Source organism: Petaurus breviceps, unplaced genomic scaffold, assembly GCF_028583685.1.
Source record: "Petaurus breviceps papuanus isolate PSGF00001 unplaced genomic scaffold, PetGlider_PUasm1.0 174, whole genome shotgun sequence".
Classification (NCBI taxonomy): Eukaryota; Metazoa; Chordata; class Mammalia; order Diprotodontia; family Petauridae; genus Petaurus; species Petaurus breviceps.
Window position 1 is genome coordinate 62,698,546 of NW_027185761.1, and position 17,919 is coordinate 62,716,464.

At 52.1% G+C, this 17,919-nt stretch overlaps 1 protein-coding gene across 1 annotated transcript in view; it reads right to left on the minus strand.

Moving 5' to 3' along the window:
* Positions 1–17,919, minus strand: part of LOC138158503 (integrin alpha-9-like) — an 85,316-nt gene that overhangs the window by 24,795 nt on the left and 42,602 nt on the right. The window contains exons 5-10 of the mRNA XM_069084570.1: positions 16,613–16,643; positions 14,465–14,599; positions 13,027–13,156; positions 9,139–9,224; positions 7,627–7,695; positions 673–810 (exon numbers count right to left, since the gene is read on the minus strand). Of these exons, the coding sequence (XP_068940671.1) occupies positions 673–810; positions 7,627–7,695; positions 9,139–9,224; positions 13,027–13,156; positions 14,465–14,599; positions 16,613–16,643 (589 nt within the window). The remainder of the gene's footprint in view (positions 1–672; positions 811–7,626; positions 7,696–9,138; positions 9,225–13,026; positions 13,157–14,464; positions 14,600–16,612; positions 16,644–17,919) is intronic.

Here is a 17,919-nt window from a genome sequence, read left to right on the forward strand (position 1 = left end):
GGGGAGGGAAGGAGAGAGGAGGAGAGGAGAGGGGAGGGGAGGGGAGACAGAAGGGAGAGGAGATGGAGAGATGAAGAGATGATGGAGAGATGGAGAGATGGAGAGGAGGTTTGAAGCACCCTCTGAATTCTAGGAGGTGGGCGTAAGGAGAAATGGCATCCTAGGCAGGGGGAGCAGCCTATGCAAAGGTCCAGAGACAGGAATCTCAGGAAGACCAATGTGGCTGGACGGAAGAGTGTGGGAAGGAAAGTAGCAGCATCATAAGGCTGAATGGTAGGTTAGGGCCAGGGTGTGAAGGGCTGACAGAGAAGTCTGTATTTGATCCTGAAGACAAAATAAAGCCATGAAAGCTTCATATATAAGAAATAACATCATCATGCCTGCACTTTGGGGAGTATCACAGTACCGGGCACAATGCAGGCATGCAGCAGGCACCTAATAAATGTTTATTGACTGCCCAGGATCATATCCTAAGAACACAGCCCGTGCCTAGCACACAGTAGGTGCCTAATTAATGTTTATGGGGTTGCACTGGAGTCTTGACACTGCTCTACGCACACCATACGTGTCTGAGGAGTCCTGGGGAGGCTGGGGGGCAGGAGTGCCCCCTCTGAACTCGATGGAGCTCATTACTGCTCCATCCCCCTCCCGCCTCCCGGGCCCCAGACTCACGCTGCCTCTGTTGATGTAGACAGTGACTTGACCCTCATCCCTGATCTCAGAAAACATGGGCGCGCCGACCAGCAGGTCCGAGAGGCCGTCCGCGTTCAGGTCAACTGCACATAAGGAGGAGCCAAAGTAAGAGCCCATCTGCAACCAAGGCGAGGCACAACAGCGTTCAGTAGATGCTGCACACATGCGGGAAGCGCGCACGCGCCTGTGACTTCATAGCTTCAGACCCCCTAGAATAGAGGCTGCTGGGCAGGACTGGTGCTCTGTGACCGCGGCCTAGGGCAGGACTGGTGCTCCGTGACTGCTGTAGCGAGGCCCTCGCCTGGGCTGTGAGCTCAGGCAGGTGACACTGGTGACGACTGCACAATGCTATTTGTGCCTTTATAACACTGCGTACTTTACCATACGCGTGTGAGAGCATGACTCTGAGTAGGGAGGCCCTTGCCTCCTTGGACTGACCGGTCAGGGCATGGGGCACAAAGGCCAATAAGAGGCTGGCTCTACAGCGGAGAAAAGGGCCCCTGCTGCCCTGGACAAGTTGCCAGGGAAGGCAAGGCCAATCTCACCCTGAGACAAGGGCTCACCAACCTAGAGCCCTGACGGGCCTCGGAAGTCATCGCAGCCCAGTCCCTCGTTTTACAGGTGAGGAAACTGAGGCCCAGGAGGAAGCACAGCTTTGTCCAGGGTCATGAGCCTAGTGTCGCAGGATCACAAATGGAGGCCTCCAAGAACATCAAATCCAGCGGCCTCATGGCAGCGTGGAGCTGTCAGGGGACGCAGAGACAGGAAGAGCTGGGTTCAGATCCCACCACGGGTACATATTTACCATGTGGCCACAGGCCAGTCACTTAAACTTCCTAAGCCTCAGTTTCCTCAGCCACGAAATGGACAAAATACTGCCTATAAGAGAGCAGGGACAGGTTCAAATGGCAGAGCATACCTACAGAGCCTAGGAGAAAGAGGTAGGGAAAATGTCCATAAAAAATCCAGAAAACGGACAAGATATCTTAGAGTCACCTCCCAAGGCGCACGCTGGACGCAGGTGGATACGTGTGATGGCGGGTACAGGAAAGACCCTGCCAGTTATCCCCACTTTCTCAATGAGTACACTGAGGCCCGAAGGGCTTCACCGACTTGCCCAAAGCCACCCAGCCAATAAACACAGGATCATGGGAGCAGAGATATAAAACGACAAGGGATAGCGGAAAGCCCTTGGTCCACCCCCTTACTTACTGAAGAAGAAACTGAGGCCAGTCAGGTTAATGAACTTGCCCAACATCACACAGGCAGGATTTAAACCCAGGTCCTCTAACCTCCAGGGCTTATTCGGTGCCTGGCACACAGCTGGTGCTTAATAAATGCTTCTGACCTGACTCAGCCCCAAACCGGTAAGGGAAAGAGCGCCTGCGCTGTGCCTTCTCACACAGGGAGGACTAACAGCAATTTTTAGAAACTGAATGAACCTGAGACTAAGCACGTCCAAGGGCCTTCGCTGGAGGCCCACTGTATCACAGGAGGGATTTTTTTTTTTACTTCCTCCAGGGTTAATAAGCTTCTAAAAATGCTTGCTAAGGATGCAAGTGCAGTCAATCACCATAATAAATGTGCCTCGTTTATCAAAAAATCAAGACTATAAATTTATCAGGGCCAAGGCAACTGGGAAAAGCAACTTTCACAAGACGGAGCCGGCCTGGGAGACACTCGTTATGCTAGAAAACAACTGAGCCACCTCCCTCCATCATTCAAGCTTATGAAAAACCAGGCTACGAATGTGTGAGCTCATGGGAGAAAAAAGGCTGCAGCCCACGAGACTGTTCTCCAAGGAGGGCACAGGCCAGGCCAAGAATTTTTTTTTCTACTTGGAATATAAACTAACATCCATTATATTAAAACAGAAATAAATTATTCCCAGGACATATAAAATTCAAATCCTTTTTATTTTTAGTTGATAAATATAAACACCTCCCGTCATATTTTTAGTCTGACAGAATCACAGGCTCTCAGAGCCAGAAGGGACCTCAGAAGGTTACCAAATCCAACTGTCCTCATTTTACAGATGAGGAAACTGAGATGCAGACAGTGAACATCAAAAGTGGGATTTGAACCCCATAGCCTGAACAAGAAGCCCTCAACAAAATACCCAACAGACAGTTACTAGGCCTCCATTTTTATGTTTCCAATGATGGAGAAATCCCTACTACTTAAGGTGTTCATCCCATCACACTTTGGGCCAGCTTTGCCCCTTAATATCATATACTCATAAGATTGTAAACCTAGACACCCTAGAAACCAACGTAGTCCAATCCCCTCGTTTTAGGAAGCTTTTCCTTATCGCAAGATGAAATCTGCCTCTCTGCAATCCATTATTCAAAGGTCAAGAAACACAAGCCAAATCTCTCTTTCTATACGACAATATTTCAAATACTCAAAGACAATCATCATGTCACCTTTGAGTTTTCTCAAACTAAGCCTCCCTAGTTCCTCCCACCAGTCCTCATAAGGTATGTTGTCCAGGCCTCTAACCCCCCTCATAAGCTTCCTCTGGGCCTATTCTGAACTCACATTTTACGGTTTCATTCCAAAACGTGGTGTCCTCTGAGGAGGACAAAGACCAGGGCCATCCCCTTCCTCCTGGACAAAAGCTTGCCCTCGCACTGTGGGCTTCACTTCCGACTTGTCCCGAGCTTGGAGCCCCACTAACACTCTTGTCTGACCACGTCACCCCCATTTTATAATTGTACGGCTGATTTTCTGAAGTGAGCTGCCCTCATTCCCCGTTTTCCAGCTCCTTTTTGTGTGCTGTCTTCCACCTTCCTTGGGGACAGAGACTGTCTTTCTATCTGCTTGCAGTTAAGTTCTCCACACAATGCCTGTCATATAGTAAGCACTTAGGAAATGCTTATTGATTTATTGACTTTGATAGGGAGCCAGCCTCGGAGTCTGGAAGACCAGTCTGAAGTACACGGGCTGTGTGACCCTAGCTCTAGGGAAACTCTAACCCTAGAAGTTACAAAGAACGGCCAACCTGGGCTGGTCGAGGGAGCTTCCTCCTGGGTGAATCAAATCACAGGTCTGGTCCCTATCCTGAATGTTCTCCATTCATCTCTATCCAATTTCTTCTTAAGTCTGGTCAGTCATTCCAGCCTGTCAGTGATCACTGCTTCCCTTTCCAGATGCCCACATACCATCCCTTTATTGGCATGCTCCAAGGCCGATGCAAGCTTTTGAAAATCTGAACACTTGCCCGTCTTTGTCCCACCCCCCTCTTTGTCCACAATCTTTCCAAAAACAGCAGCAGCAGCTCAACGTGCACGTGTGACCTTGCCACCACTAATGAGCAGGCCGGCCCCCATCACCTCACACCTGCACAACTGCCATAGCCGTGGGGGGTGGGGGTGGGGAGTGTCTGCCCCCCTCAAATCTCTCCCCATGCCATTCCATCCTACCAATCATGTTAATGTGATTTTTCTAAAGTGCAGGTCTGACCACATCACCCCCCTACTCAAGAAACCCTAGTGGCTCCCTATCGCCTCCAGGATTAAATGCAAAATGCTCTGTTTGGCTCCTAAAGTCCCACATATTCTGGCCTTCTGTCCACCTTTTCAGTCTTCTTACACCTCACTCACCCCCATCTACTCTGTGGCCCAATGACCCTGGGCTCCTCACTGCTCCTCAAGACTTTTCCCTGGCTCTCTTCCATGCCCGGGATGCACTCCCTCTGCATTCTGGCCTCCTGGCTTCTCTGGCTTCCTCTCCCTTCCACTCCCCACAGAAACCATGATTTTCCCTTTCTTAGCACAAAACTTGGCATACAGTAGGTGCCTAATAAATGTTTGCTTGACAACTTGACTTTCACTGGCCTAGGATGTGATTCATCTAATGGGGCCCTGCGGACTGGGATGCATTTCAAATGCTCTCTGGGCACTGGTGGCTAAGTTCATTTAAATGCCATAGGCAGTTATAAGAGGCCAACTCCAGTCCACTGCCAGCAGCTGAAGCCAGGCCCAGGAAGGCTTTGGTACCCAACAGCCTAGATTTCCTTCCCCATCTGACACTAAGGCTGTCCCTCCTCCTATCCTGCCTCCCTCAGAGTGAGGGCTAAAGGACACGAGTAAGTGAGGAGGAAAGTGAGGAGCCATTGGGCAGCTGCGCCCCAGCCGTCTTCTCCAGTCCCCTCTGGAGATCTCTGAAGAGGCAGCAACGCCCTGCTGAGTCAGCCCTGGGTGACCAAAGTAAGCCAGCAGAGGGCAAGACAACCAGCATTTGTTAGGTAAGTATTACAGGTAGAACACAGGCCTCGGGGAAAAGCAAAGTGTGGATGAAACTGCTGGGCATTGCGGTGGATGGGTGGATGGAGAGCTAGACACAGAGGCAAAAAGACCTGTCTCAGGCTGGACATGTTTTGTGACCCTGGACAAGCCACTGACCTGCTCTCAGACTCAGTTTCCTCACCTGTAAAATGGGGATACAAAGAGCTTCGCAAACTTTAAAGCTAATTATCAAAGGGACAACTCCCGCCCCAAAGGAGGCTCACTCAGGAGCGAGGCCCGTACGTGCCGATGCTACGGGACGTGGTGCCACATCTAGATTAGGAGACATAAAGAAGGCCCTGACAGGAGAATGGAACGACCGTATTCTTGGCTCATCCCCAAGGGCACAATCAGAAAGCCCAAGACGGAAGTTTCCCAGCTAAGCTCTGACATGCAATCGCTTCGAATACTTGGTTAATTCAACAACAGGCCAGGGATGTTCTCCCAGGTACGGGGTTAATCAGTGCATAAACAATGCTCCTGTTGCCATCCCCAGGGAGACACGGTGGGTCCAGTGGAAAAAGCCCTCCCTGCGTAGCTCGGGCAAGCCACTCGGCCACTCCAAGGCCCAGAGTCCTTATCTATAAATTGGCCGGAAAGGCTAGGTTAGATAGTCTCAAAGATCCACTCTGGCCCTAAATCTGTGATCCCAGGATCTTACTCAAGTCACAAAGATTAATTAGGGATGATGTGGGAGGGGAGAGGAGCAAAGCTGATGTCCAGCAATGAAGATCCCAAAGATCAGAGGCAGGTTAGAAACATCAGCAAGGCAAGGAGGGGAGAAGGGACCTTAGGGGGCGTCTAGTCTTCCTCATGTCTACCCAAGACTCCCCCAAACAATAGGCGCCCACCCAACCCCTAACGGAAGACCTCCTATGACGTGACAGGGAGCTCACCCTCTCTGCACACAGCCCATTCCACTTTGGAACAGCCCTGTCAGGAAATTTTTCTGAAAGTTAAGCCCAAATATGCTTCCCTTCACCTCTCCCTGCTCCCCCCGCCCGAAATCCTGGTTTTACCCTCTCTCGGAGACTAAGTGGAACAGGGTGAATCCCTTCTCTGCCAGTCAGCCCTTCAAGGACTCGATGACAGCTACTATGGCCCTAGGGGATCTTTTCCAGGATAAACATAATGAGGAGGTGAGTGTGGAATGGATGGGAGAGGGAAGACATACCAGTCCAGAAGCCAGCCTAAGCAAAAATAAATGGGGCCAACAGCTCCAAAAGGGGAGGGGGGGGGCACAGAAAAGCTAAGCGTCCTCTGGTCTGTTTGCTCAGCCCAGCCATGCTCACATCAAAGAGCTGACCACTGCCTCTTCCTCCTGCCTGCATATCTGACCTGGATCCTAGCCCCATGGGAACTCTCAGGACAAAAACCCAAGCAGTTTCCCATCAGCCCCACCCCGGCCACCTGCTCCCTGGGCCTTCCCTAACTTCCCCTTCAAAGTCCCCATGAATAATCTCCGTGGAAGTAGGAGGAGGAGGAGGTAGGGAGGCTGGAGGGCTGGCCAAGAGGGGCTGGCCAGGTTCCTGGCCCAGGGAAAAGTGGAACCCTCAGAAAACTGCAGACTGTTTGGTCAGAAGCTTCCTTGTTCTGCCACAGCCGCCTTTGGCTTTGGGTCCATCTCTGACACAACATCCCAGCAATCGTGACCCCAGAGAGCAGGAATGGGCAGAAATGCACACTCAGGCCTGCCTGGACCATCTGCCCAAAGCCAAGAGGTGAGGCTGCTCCCACCTCCAGGGGCATTTGGGAGCCTCGGCTATTGCCCCATCTAGTCTGTCTCCAGCTTATGCTCTCGACTTGTATAGGGCTTCAACAAGCACACAGTAAGCACCCACTGTGTACCTGCACTGTGGAAGCATTGGAGACACAAAGAAAGGCAAAGCCATGCCTGCCCTCCAAGGGCTCACAGTCGAATGGAGGAGAAAACACGAAAATAACTATGTGCAAACAAGCTACGGCAGGATCAGCGGGAGAACAATCAATCCAGAGACGCTTATTAAGCTGCTGCTGTGTCCCCAGCACTGTGCTAAGAGGGGACAGAGAGAAGGCACCAGAACCGCCTCATGCTTTCTAAAAGGCACGTGAAGAGACCGCACCAATCCACAGGCCACACAAGCTCCTCCAACGCGTAAAAGGGCTCGTGTGGGAGGGAAACGTTACTGTGCAGGCTCAGACCTGGAAGGCCTTCCAGAGGCCTTCTGCCCCTTCCTCTTACAGCCAAGGAAACTGAGGCCCAGGGAGGCTGACTGCCTGGTCCGAGATCAAAAAGGACAAAGCAGTTAAGGCAGGATTTGAACCAAGGTCCTCTGACTCAAGCCAGAGCTCTTTCCAACATAATCCAAGTTTTCTAACTTTTAAGGTTATTCAAAAGCATTGTTTTAAATGTCAGCATCCTAAGAATGGCAATGAAAGCACCAGCCTCCGTCCAAAAGGCCTCAGTTCACACCCCTCTTCAAGAACTTACCAGCTGTGTGGTCCTGGGCAAGTCACTTAACCTACATTTGCCTCAGTTTACTCATCTGTAAAATAGGGGACTAGACCCATGACCTAAAGGTCCCTTCCATGTCTAAGTCTTTGCCCTGTGACCCCACCTGGCCCAAGTCAGCACTCAACAAGCATTTCCTCATCCCCTACTTACCTTTTTGCCAGATGCCTGAAAGATCTTAATTAAGGAGCCTGATCTTCGGTCAGCTCTGAAAATGTAAACCTGCAGGGAGTAAAAGAACACAGGGAACGCAGTTCAGTTTGGATCGTGACAGGAGAGGTGAGGCCCCAGAGGTCCAGGTTTAAGGACAGTGCAGCCAGCACATGGCCATGCTCTCCAATAGAGGCTGACCGGGGCAGGGGAGGGACTGGCTTACCTGCTGCTGAGAACAAATATTTTTAGGGCAGAATGATGTCTGGGATCCCCAGTGTTTGAGTTTGGCCCCAAGATAAGACAAACAGGACCAGAAAACTAGAGAGAGCTTGGGGATGTGGACAAGTGGCTACAGCTGTGATTGTGGGGGCCCCTGGAGAGTCCCCCTACATGGCACCTGTTGGGGTTCCCAGTGGGGAATGTGCCCAACTCCCACCACCACCCCAGAAATGGCTTTGTATTGATCGTGTACAAATTCTGTATTTTCCTCACTGTGTACGTGTATCCCTCCCACTCACCCACCCAGAGGAGTGTAAGCTCCTCGAGGCAGGACCCAGTCCAAGGCTGATGCCTAAGAAGCCTCAGCAAATACTTGGATGAACTGGGCTCTCTCACTATGAATGCACAGGCACAACTCAGTAAAACATCCCAAATGACTTTGTCTATAATGGTCTGTGTACCTGTTACCCCTGGCCCCTCCCCCCAGCAGAATGTGAGCTCCTGGAAGGCAGGACTGGTCTCATTTTCATTTTTGGTCATATGCACATTTCCTGGCATACAGGAGGTGCTCAAATGCTTGTCAAACTGAACTGAATTACTAGACAACTTCAGGACCCACTTGGAAGGCACCCCAAGCCTTAAATGCTACTGCTTTGATTTCCTCCCGCCCTGATCCACACAGATCCGATGAAAGTCACTGAAGAGCATGCACACCCCCTTACGTTGGCCTTAACACTCAGAGGCCTGAGAGCTTCAGGGCTACCGACTCTGATTAAATGTTGGCAAGGTCTGTTCTCAGAGGTGTAGCTGGGGCTAAATCTCATGTCTCCCCCTGTCCATCACCCAGGTTTATGCGCAGACCCAAAATGTCAGGCAGCATGTTTCGGTGGACAGAACATTAGATTTGGGTCAGGGGATCTAGGTTCAAATCGTAATGCTGCTATTATATCACCCATGTGACCTCAGGCAAATCATGAGGCCTCAGTTTCCTCATCTGTAAAATGAAAGATGTTGCACTAGGAGACCTCTCAGGTCCACAGAGCTCCAAAGCCTTCATTCCAGAAGCCCAGCCAGGTTCCAAGAATAGAGACCCAGCATTCTATTCCCCACACTGGACTGGACAGAGCCTGGACAAGTGTCATAAGGTCAGTCACATCTGAGTGGCCTGAAACCACTTCAACTACAGCTGACACCCCCTCCCCAAGGCTTACGCTGGCCATGGAGGCCACAGGGCCACAGCCCCGACTGGAGGCCCCCCCACTGCACCCCTCTTTACTGCTCCATGGGCCCCACCTTGCCGATGCCTTCATCCTGAGGTGCTCCCCCCACCACCTCAGTGGAGGACGGCTGCACAAAATGACCAGCGGTCACCGCATATCCTGAGATAAAACAAAATCGAGAATGAAGTTTGGGAAGGAGGAAAAATCAGTCAAAACATTTCCCAAGCAGCCCCTCATTCTCTGAACCTACAACCATAGGGGACCTAGCCACTGAAATGCTATGAATTCATGAAAGCAGGCAGGGGTGGAGAGCCCATCGCAGCCCGCCAGAGGCTCTGAGTGGCAGACAGGGAGAGTCGAGATAAAATGTGAGGCTTGGAACAAAGGCAGGCTTGAGTTGAGCCGGACAACAAGGCCACAGCCTGGACAGAAGGGGAGAAGGCCTATGTCAGGCCTAAGTACTTCACTCTATCAGTTTTCAGATCGGCAGGACATCGTTTCCGGCCTGTAAAATTTCAGGCAGTTTTCCACATGTCCTGATTCCACCCGAAGGCTCCTCCCCACCTCCCCCAGCTTCTTTCTCACGATGCCCCCTCACTCATTGTGTCCTTGTCATTGTCCTCCCACCTCCGAGCCCTTGCACGCACGTAGTGCCCCAGGCTGGGAATATCCTCTAGGGCCTGTTTGTACCTGGTTGTTGCATGCTGGCTCCCCCATTAAACTAGGGCAGGGACTGTCTTCTACCTTTATTTGTGTCCCCAGCTCTCAGCACAGTGCCCAGAGCACAGTGGGCACACAATAAGTGCTCATTGGCTGACGGACTGTTCACCTCTGCCCCTTGGAAGCTCTTACTTCCCTCCAAGCCTCAGGCCCAACAAGAGGCCTTTCCTGATGGCAACAACTGTCAGCACTTCCTCGTCAGACAGAACTGTCCTGTATTTTCTTTAGGTAGACAGTTATCCCTTCCTGGCTTAGGGACATGGGTCAGTCTAAAAAATTCCCATAAAACTTTCTGGCCCTCCCTTTGGAAGAAGACTGAATTATTATGGCATTAAAATATAAAATATTGGGGCGGCTAGGTGGCACAGTGAATAGAGCACCAGCCCTGGAGTTAGGAGGACCTGAGTTCAAATCCGGCTTCAGACACTTACCACAAAGCTAGCCATGTGACCTTGGACAAGTCACTTAACCCCAATTGCCCTGCCCTCCCCCCTCCAAAAAAGCCAAAAAAAAAAAAAAAAAAAAAAAAAAAAAAAAAAAAAAAAAAAAAAATATATTGTATAAAATTATATATAAATATATTTGGATTATATAATTAATAATTTTAATACTATATAATGCTATACATATATTTTATGCATTTCTAAGTTTCTAAATTTTTTCTGTGTCAGTTGCTGGTTTTAAATGTCATCTGAGGTTTCTCTAAAACTTCCCAAAAATTCCATTTAATTTCTTATGCCAACCCTCACCTCAACATAGGAACACCGTGCCGAAAGTCACAATGTGGAAGGGATAACTGCACTTGCTACAATCTATTTGCTTGACCAGCATCTGGCACAAAGTCTGCCCTTAGTAAATGTCTCTTGACTGACTGGCTGGCATCTGCATCCACTGTGATTTGCGCACTGGAGGTTGGCATATGTGTTGTTTCATTCGCATACTAAGGATTTACACGCATGTTATTTCCTCCCAGGAAAGTGGGAGCTCTCTGAGAGCAAAGAATACTTCTGCTTTTGTCTTTCTGTGTTCAATGCCTGGCACACAGTAGGTGCGGTCTGAGAATCAGCTGGGACTCTATTTCCCATTCCTATCCCACTGGCAGGCTTCTTTCAAAGCTCTTTCTGCACATGTGTGTTACCTATAATAATATAAAGAGTGATAGTAGGAACTAAGTCGCTCATTAGGATTCCTCTCTTTGTTGTTAACTTTTCTGAATTAACAAAGTGTGAGTCAGTTGGCCAAAAACTTCGCGGCCAAGAGGCTGGCCAGTTGGCGACGAGCCCTTCGGCCACCCTCGGACAACAGCCAGCCTCTGCTGCTGGGACCGTCCTCGAATAAAAGGCAGAGGAGAGCAGGACGAAGAAACCTGCCCAGGACTGACGGCACAGGTCACAGCTGAGAAGATTTCTGCTCCTCCTTCCCTGACTTGAAGCTTAGCCTCAAACTGGGGATGGGTTTCTTCCAGCGGCCAAGCAGATAGCATCTAGGAAAGCGGGGGGCCCCAGTCATTGCCCACCTTCTTCTAAGAAAAAATCTGAGGTGTGAGAACAGGGCACGGCCACACTGCCCAAAGGCTCCCTGCTCCCGCAGAGGAAGCACTCCTGCCAGCCACTGGGCAGCGAGCAGAGACCTTCCCTGGTGTTCAAAAGAAGTGATGCTTTTAAATGCTTGGTTGCAAGAGAGAAAAGTGCCCTCCTCCCCCTAAAAGCCACCTACAGTCCTATTAAGGGCTGGGGCTGCTTCTGATGAACATGTCCTAAATGGAGCTTTCTAATTCACTGCTGAAAGATGATGAAAGAACAGAAACCTGTAATCCCCACACTGTGTGTGCACGTGTGCGTGCACGTGCGTGGGTATGTGTGTGCGCATGTGTGTGTGTGTGTGTGTGCGCGTAGCCCCGCATGCCCCGGCACTCGGCCCATCATCATTCTTGAGGGTCACCTGCTGGAAGATTAAAAGGTTTGGGGCAATAAGGGAAGTCCATCATGATCAGCCTTAATTACAGCCTAGTATCAGGCTTGCTGTCAGTCAGGACAGCTCTTACCTCTTTAACGGTCTATTTCCAACCAGCTTAAAGGGTTCTCTTTGAAACCCAAATAGATGCCTGGTGGAAAGTGGGCGGATGCTGCCACATTATTTTTAGAGGTGAACATTTGCTGCATTTGACCATAAATATCGCGTGACCTAAGCCTGGCGCTCTGGCCCCCTGAGAGGTCTGCCCTTCCCAGCACCCCCACACACACCCAGCCTTCTCTCTCTTCCCACTGTGCCCTAACAAGCACGGTCCCTCACTGACTGCCTGGGCTGCTGCAAAAGCCTTCTAATGGTTCTCATCTCTAAACTTTTCTCTTTCCAAGCCATTCTTTGAACCACTCCCCAAATAATCTGTCTTATGCAGAGATCTGAACACATCATTACTCTCCTCAACAACCTTCAATAGCTCCCTAGTACCTGCCAAAAAAACTCCTTTGCCTGGCATTTAAGGCCCTCCACAGCCTGGCAGCATCCTATCTGTCCAACCTGAGCCCATTCCAGATCCCTCCACACTTGCTACACCTCAGATAAACTGGACCACTCTCTCTCTCAGACACACCCTATACACTGCTACCTTTGCTAGCCTCTGGACTGGAATGTCCTCACTGCCCAACTGTTGAATCCCCAACCATCCTGCAAAGTCCGTCTCCAAACCTGGAGAAAAGCCACCTCTGTCCCCCGGTCAGTAAGACCTTTCCAGACCTGAGAGGGTCCTTGTTCTGTCTCTCTCTAACACACTTGGGAATAAGCCAGTTAGCTGGCTTTTGGGTTTTCCCTCCCCTAGACTATGCAAGGCCTATGAAGGCAGTGACCACACCTGATCTAAGCTGGGTACTCCCCCATTCTTGTTTGGCAAAGTCTTCTGCATGAGGCATAAGCCTTATAAATAAATTTAATAAATTAATGAAGGGACAATGAATGATGATCCTCCTGCAAATACAATCCTAGCCAATAAAAAAAGTATCACACACCCACAATGCTGGCTAAGTGAGAAGAGAGAGCAGCAGGCTCCTCCAGGACTTACGTGCCTGTGTTCTTACTGACCTCACAGCCTTGGTCCAGCACTTTGACCGTCCTAGAGAGGGAGGACCGCAGTAAGGAACCAAGCGGCTCTCCCAAAAGCTGACTCAGTGGATGCCTTGGGCCCAGACTGCCGGGATGGTCCTTTCCCTTTCCCCAGCAGTCCCAGGACCGCCAGGCCACTCACCTAGGTATGTGTAGCGCCGGTTCATGATGGCCTCATCGTTCAGCTTGAAGGACATGTTGTCTGTGAGGTTCAGGACCTTGACTGTCCCTGCCCAGTAAAAAGAGCCCGGGGCTCCCATCACAACCAGCTCCTGTGGGAGAGAATCACACGGAGAGGGAGTGAGAGTCTGGCACGACGTGGCGAGAGGGAATGGAGAGGGGCCAGCACCAGCACCAAGGGCTGACAACGGAGCTCTGCCCTTTAGGTTTTCACATGATGTCATGGCAGCCTGGACACCGGAGGGGTCAGGAGACTTGGGGGGGAGCCCAGAGTCCACCCCATTTCTCAGCCATTCACTATGGAAAGAGTTCCAGAATCACACAACCATAAAATATCAAGAAAGAGCAAGATGTGGTAGAAAGAATACTGGGTTTGGAGGCAGCCGGCCTGGGTTCAAATCCTGAGTTGGTGACCTTGGTATCATCATCTGTATAATGGGAGGGCTGTACTGGATGATTCTGAAGGGACCTCCCAGCTCCATCTGGATGGTCTAAGGCTAACAAAAGGTGCAGTAATGACAAGCAGCCCAGACAAGGCACAGGGCACCTGGGTATTCTAAGGGACATCATCCCCGTCTGAGAGATGAGAACACCGCCCACAGACACAGAACCGGTAAGAGTCAGAGGCAGGATCTGAACCCAGGTCTTCTGACCCCGAGCCCAGCACCTCTCTGCTGTGGCTGTGACCCATGCTAGAAGCAAAAGGGGCTCCTGTTTACACAAGGTCATGGGTTGCTTCTTTGCCTTCCAAAACACAGATGTGGATAGATAAGTCCCAGGCCAAGGAGAGGAGAGATGGGCCCCTGGAGGTGGGATGTGAAGGCAGCCAGGAGCGCCCACGTACACTCTGGCAGCCAGGAGGCAGATGGAAGAGTTCCCCAGTCACAGAGGCTGGGACTCCATGGCCAACGTGGCTGCTGCCTCCATGAGGGCTTCTACCATCCATGGTCTCTCTGCAGCCCACCTGGTGATGGGTCTCTCCCAACAACCCATTATGGGAGGCATCTGGGTGGCATAGTGAATAGAGCACTGGGCCTGAAGTCAGGAAGACCTGAGTTCAAATCCAGCCTCACTGACCAATTATATGACCCTGGGCAAGTCACCTAACTGCCATCTGACTCAGTTTCCTCAACTGTAAAATGAGAATTAAAAGAGCACCTCCCTCCCCAGGCTGTTGTAAGAACCAAATGAGACAGTACCAGCACAGGGCCTGGCACATAGCATGGGCTCATCTCCCCTCCCTTTCTCCCTGGCCCTCAGAGGACACACGGGCAATGCATGGCTCCAAGCTTTCCCAGCTTGGGAGGATCAAGTCATAGCTTCAAGAACACAGAGTCACAGAAGGAGACCTCCCAGAGGGGTTGTGCAATGCCAACAACACACACCCCTGCAGAGCTCACCGGCCCTCGAAGGCAACCTCGCAATGCAGGGAGCACAAGGATCCCCCAGAATTTAGCAGGTCCTGGGTGGGGGGTGTCACTATTACAGGCTGGTCCAGCAAACACGCCCGAGAAGGTCCTGGTCAGGGCACTCTGCTTCAGGAGGCAGAAAAGCATCCAATATGTTTCAGAAAGGAACAAACCCCAAAGGGCTCAAGTCTTCAAAAAAGATGGGGTTGGACTGGATGAGGCCCCTCCCACATCACAGTCTATAATCCTATAACCTCTTTGGGCCTCAGTTTCCCCACCTATAAAGTCAGAGGGTTGGACTGAATGCCCTCGGAGGCCCCTTCCAGCTCCCGGGTCCTGTGAAAGTCCCCTGCCGTCTCTGCTAGGGGACTCAAAACAAGGCTTCCTACAAAGCAGCACGGAGTGTGGAGTCCAGCGTTAGAGCCGGCAGGGACACAGGGCCATCGAGTCTAGCCCCCTCATCTGACAGATACGGAAACTGAGACCCGGAGGGGCTGTCAGTGACAGACGGGATTGGAGCCCTGAACGCTAACCTAGAGGCCAGTTCCCAAGTCACCCAGTACAGGACACAGGCCTGCAAAACAGTGTCCTCAGAAGAGACACACAGAGCCCATCACTGAGAAAGAGGAAGCGGAAAAGAGGCCAGAGCAGGAAGGAAGCCTGGCTTTGAACGCAGTGCCCAGCGCTAAGGGAGCGTGAGAAACAGAACGGGCAAGGGCGCCAGATGCAATTCACCACTGATCACTCAGGAAGGAGCGAATCGGAGATCAGTGAGGACGAGGGCCTGGGAGGACAAACCCTGGAGAGGAAACTCCCGGTGACAAACGGCCGGCACCTTCCTTCCCCTGTGGCTTCCTCCCAAGGGGTCCCCAGCTGCACTAGCCTGGGCTCAGGCCCGTGACCATGGAAGGGAAGGAGAGACCCCTGATGTTCAGTCAAAAGCGGGAGTTTTGGAGGGTGCCGGACATCCAGAGTCTGTCAAAAAGGGCTTCTACTTCCTCCTAACCAGCAAGGGATCACCAACCTGGTCCTCAAAGGGACTTCAGAGGCCATGCAGCAAGCATCCTTTGCTTACAAATGAGGAAACTGAGGCCCAGGGAGGTGAGGGGCCTCAGGGTCGCAGCTCGAGAGATGGTGTGGACCTCTGAGGCCAAGAGGCCTCCTCCCCCAGAGAACAAGCCCCTCTGACAACATCCCAGCCCACTCCCCTCTGGGCCCATACCACCATCAGAATAAATCTGCTCCTTCGCCACGACTTGAAGGAAACAGGGGGTGATCTCCCTGGGCCTCCGCTCCCCAGACCCACCCTGCTGCTCCAACTCCCGGCATGCCTCCCCTCTCCCCAGCTTCCACCTCTGGCCCGGAGAGCTGCCATCAAGCAAAAGCTCCCAGAGGGCAGGACCACCTGATTTTTGTCTTGGCCGCCAGCCCAATGCCTCACTCTCAGTAGGCACTTAATAAATGCTCGCGGAATTAAACTGCTCATTGAGGTCAACTTTGTTGTTGACCTCTTTGTCAGGACCACTCATGGGTGGCCTCTGGAATCACAGCTGGTCATTGTAATTATAGGGGATGTTTAATGAAAAATGTAGAAGGGTCCCCCCTCCCCTGCCTAGGGACGGGAGCAGAAAATAAATGCTTGTTAAATAAAAAAAAGTAAAATTTAATTTTAAAACAAGAATGAAATCGAACCAAACCAGCTTCCCTACGATGTCCTCACCCCAAAGGCCCCTTCTACTGTTCACACCTCACAGACTGACCATAACCTTGGAGTGAGAGGCCTCCAAGCCCAGAGGTGTTCAGGGGCCTCAGTCACAGGCTGGTCTGGAGGGACAGCCCTGCCCGGACTCCCAAGCACCAGGTAAGGGCCACCCCCTGGAGGGTGAGCAGGGACAGCAGGATGCTGAAAGTGTGAGGGCTGGGGAGCTGCCCAGCTGCCCCTCATTCATCCATATTTCCTGCTCCATATGAAACAGCTGAGGTCCAAGAGCCGGGAGGTGAGTTCAAAGGCATCTCTGGAACAAAGGGCAGAGCAGAGGGAGGGAGAGCGCCTGGGAACCCACAGCAGCTGCCCAGAGAGGCCAGGAAACAGCTTCCTCTGTCTGACCGGGCCCTGGCCCAAGGCCAAGCAGGCCTCACCTCACAGCACCCTGCCCGGCACACCCCGATGCTGTGAGGTGAGGGCCCCCCAGAAGCAGTGGGGATGGGGAGGAGGTGGAGGCAGGAGACCCAGCCCCTCCAGCCAGGTGGGGATGGGGAGGAGGTGGAAGCGGGAGGCCCAGCCCCTCCAGCCAGGTGGGGATGGGGAGGAGGTGGAGGCGGGAGGCCCAGCCCCTCTAGCAGGACCTGGGGAGAACGAGGTGCCCCAAGGCTTCCAGGACAAGCTGGGGCTGCTCATCCTCCAGAATCCAGCTCTCAAGCCACCAGAGGCTTCAAGTTTGAAAGGCCCTTTACAAACATTTTCTCATTTGATCCTCACCAGAAAAGCATCCATGATTTTAAAGGTTGTTTTGGCAGGAAGTCCAGCCTCCAGCCGCCTCTCCTAGAGGCCGTCCACAGGTGCCCCTTCCCCTTCCCCAACCCTCCTGCTCCCTTTGGACTGGGAGTGTCCAGGGGAAGAGGGGGGGCAGGGGCTGGCTTTCTTCCTGCAGGTGTCTGTATCCCAGCACACAGCCAGTACCTGCTGACTCCACCGTACCTTACCAAGAATCCCCTCTCCCACATCCCCAACAAGGAGGTCCTAGACACTGGACAGCTCTAAGTACTGGGTCGCTAGGGAGCGCCATAGTGCCCGGAGTCAGGAAGACCCATCTCCCTGAGTTCTCCGACCTCAGACTAGCTGTGTGACCCTGGACAAGTCACTTAACCCTATTTGCCTCAGTTTCCTCACCTGTACAATGAGATGGAGAAGGGCCACTCCAGTATCTTTGTCAAGGAAACCTCAAGTGGAGTCGTGAAGACTCAGACACGACTAAATTGTAAAGGCTGGAGGTTTTTTCCCTTACACTGAGCTGAAATATGCCTTTGCAATTTCCTCTGATTGCATCCAATTCTTCCCTCTCCAAACAAGCAGGGAAAGTCTAATCCTTCTAGACAACATCCCTGTAAGTACATACCCAAGGCCAACCATCCCACCTCCTGAGAGCCCATTCAGTCTACAAAGAACCCCCAAATGGCAGAGGGGAGGCCCTTAGCGACCTATGCTTGGTACGGCCCAAGCCATGCCTCCACAACAAGGCCAACCAGGGGTCAGCACGCCTCACAGAGGGCCCTCCACCACGACCTCGGGCAGCCCACCCCACAACCCTCCCTGCTAGCCAACTGCTCCCCCTCTGCACCCTCCCCCCACAGCCCGGCTCCACCGGGCAGCCACACAGAAGAAGTCCAAGCTTCCTCTCAGGTGACGGCCCCACGGTGGCCTGCCCAGCACCCCCAGGGCAACCCAG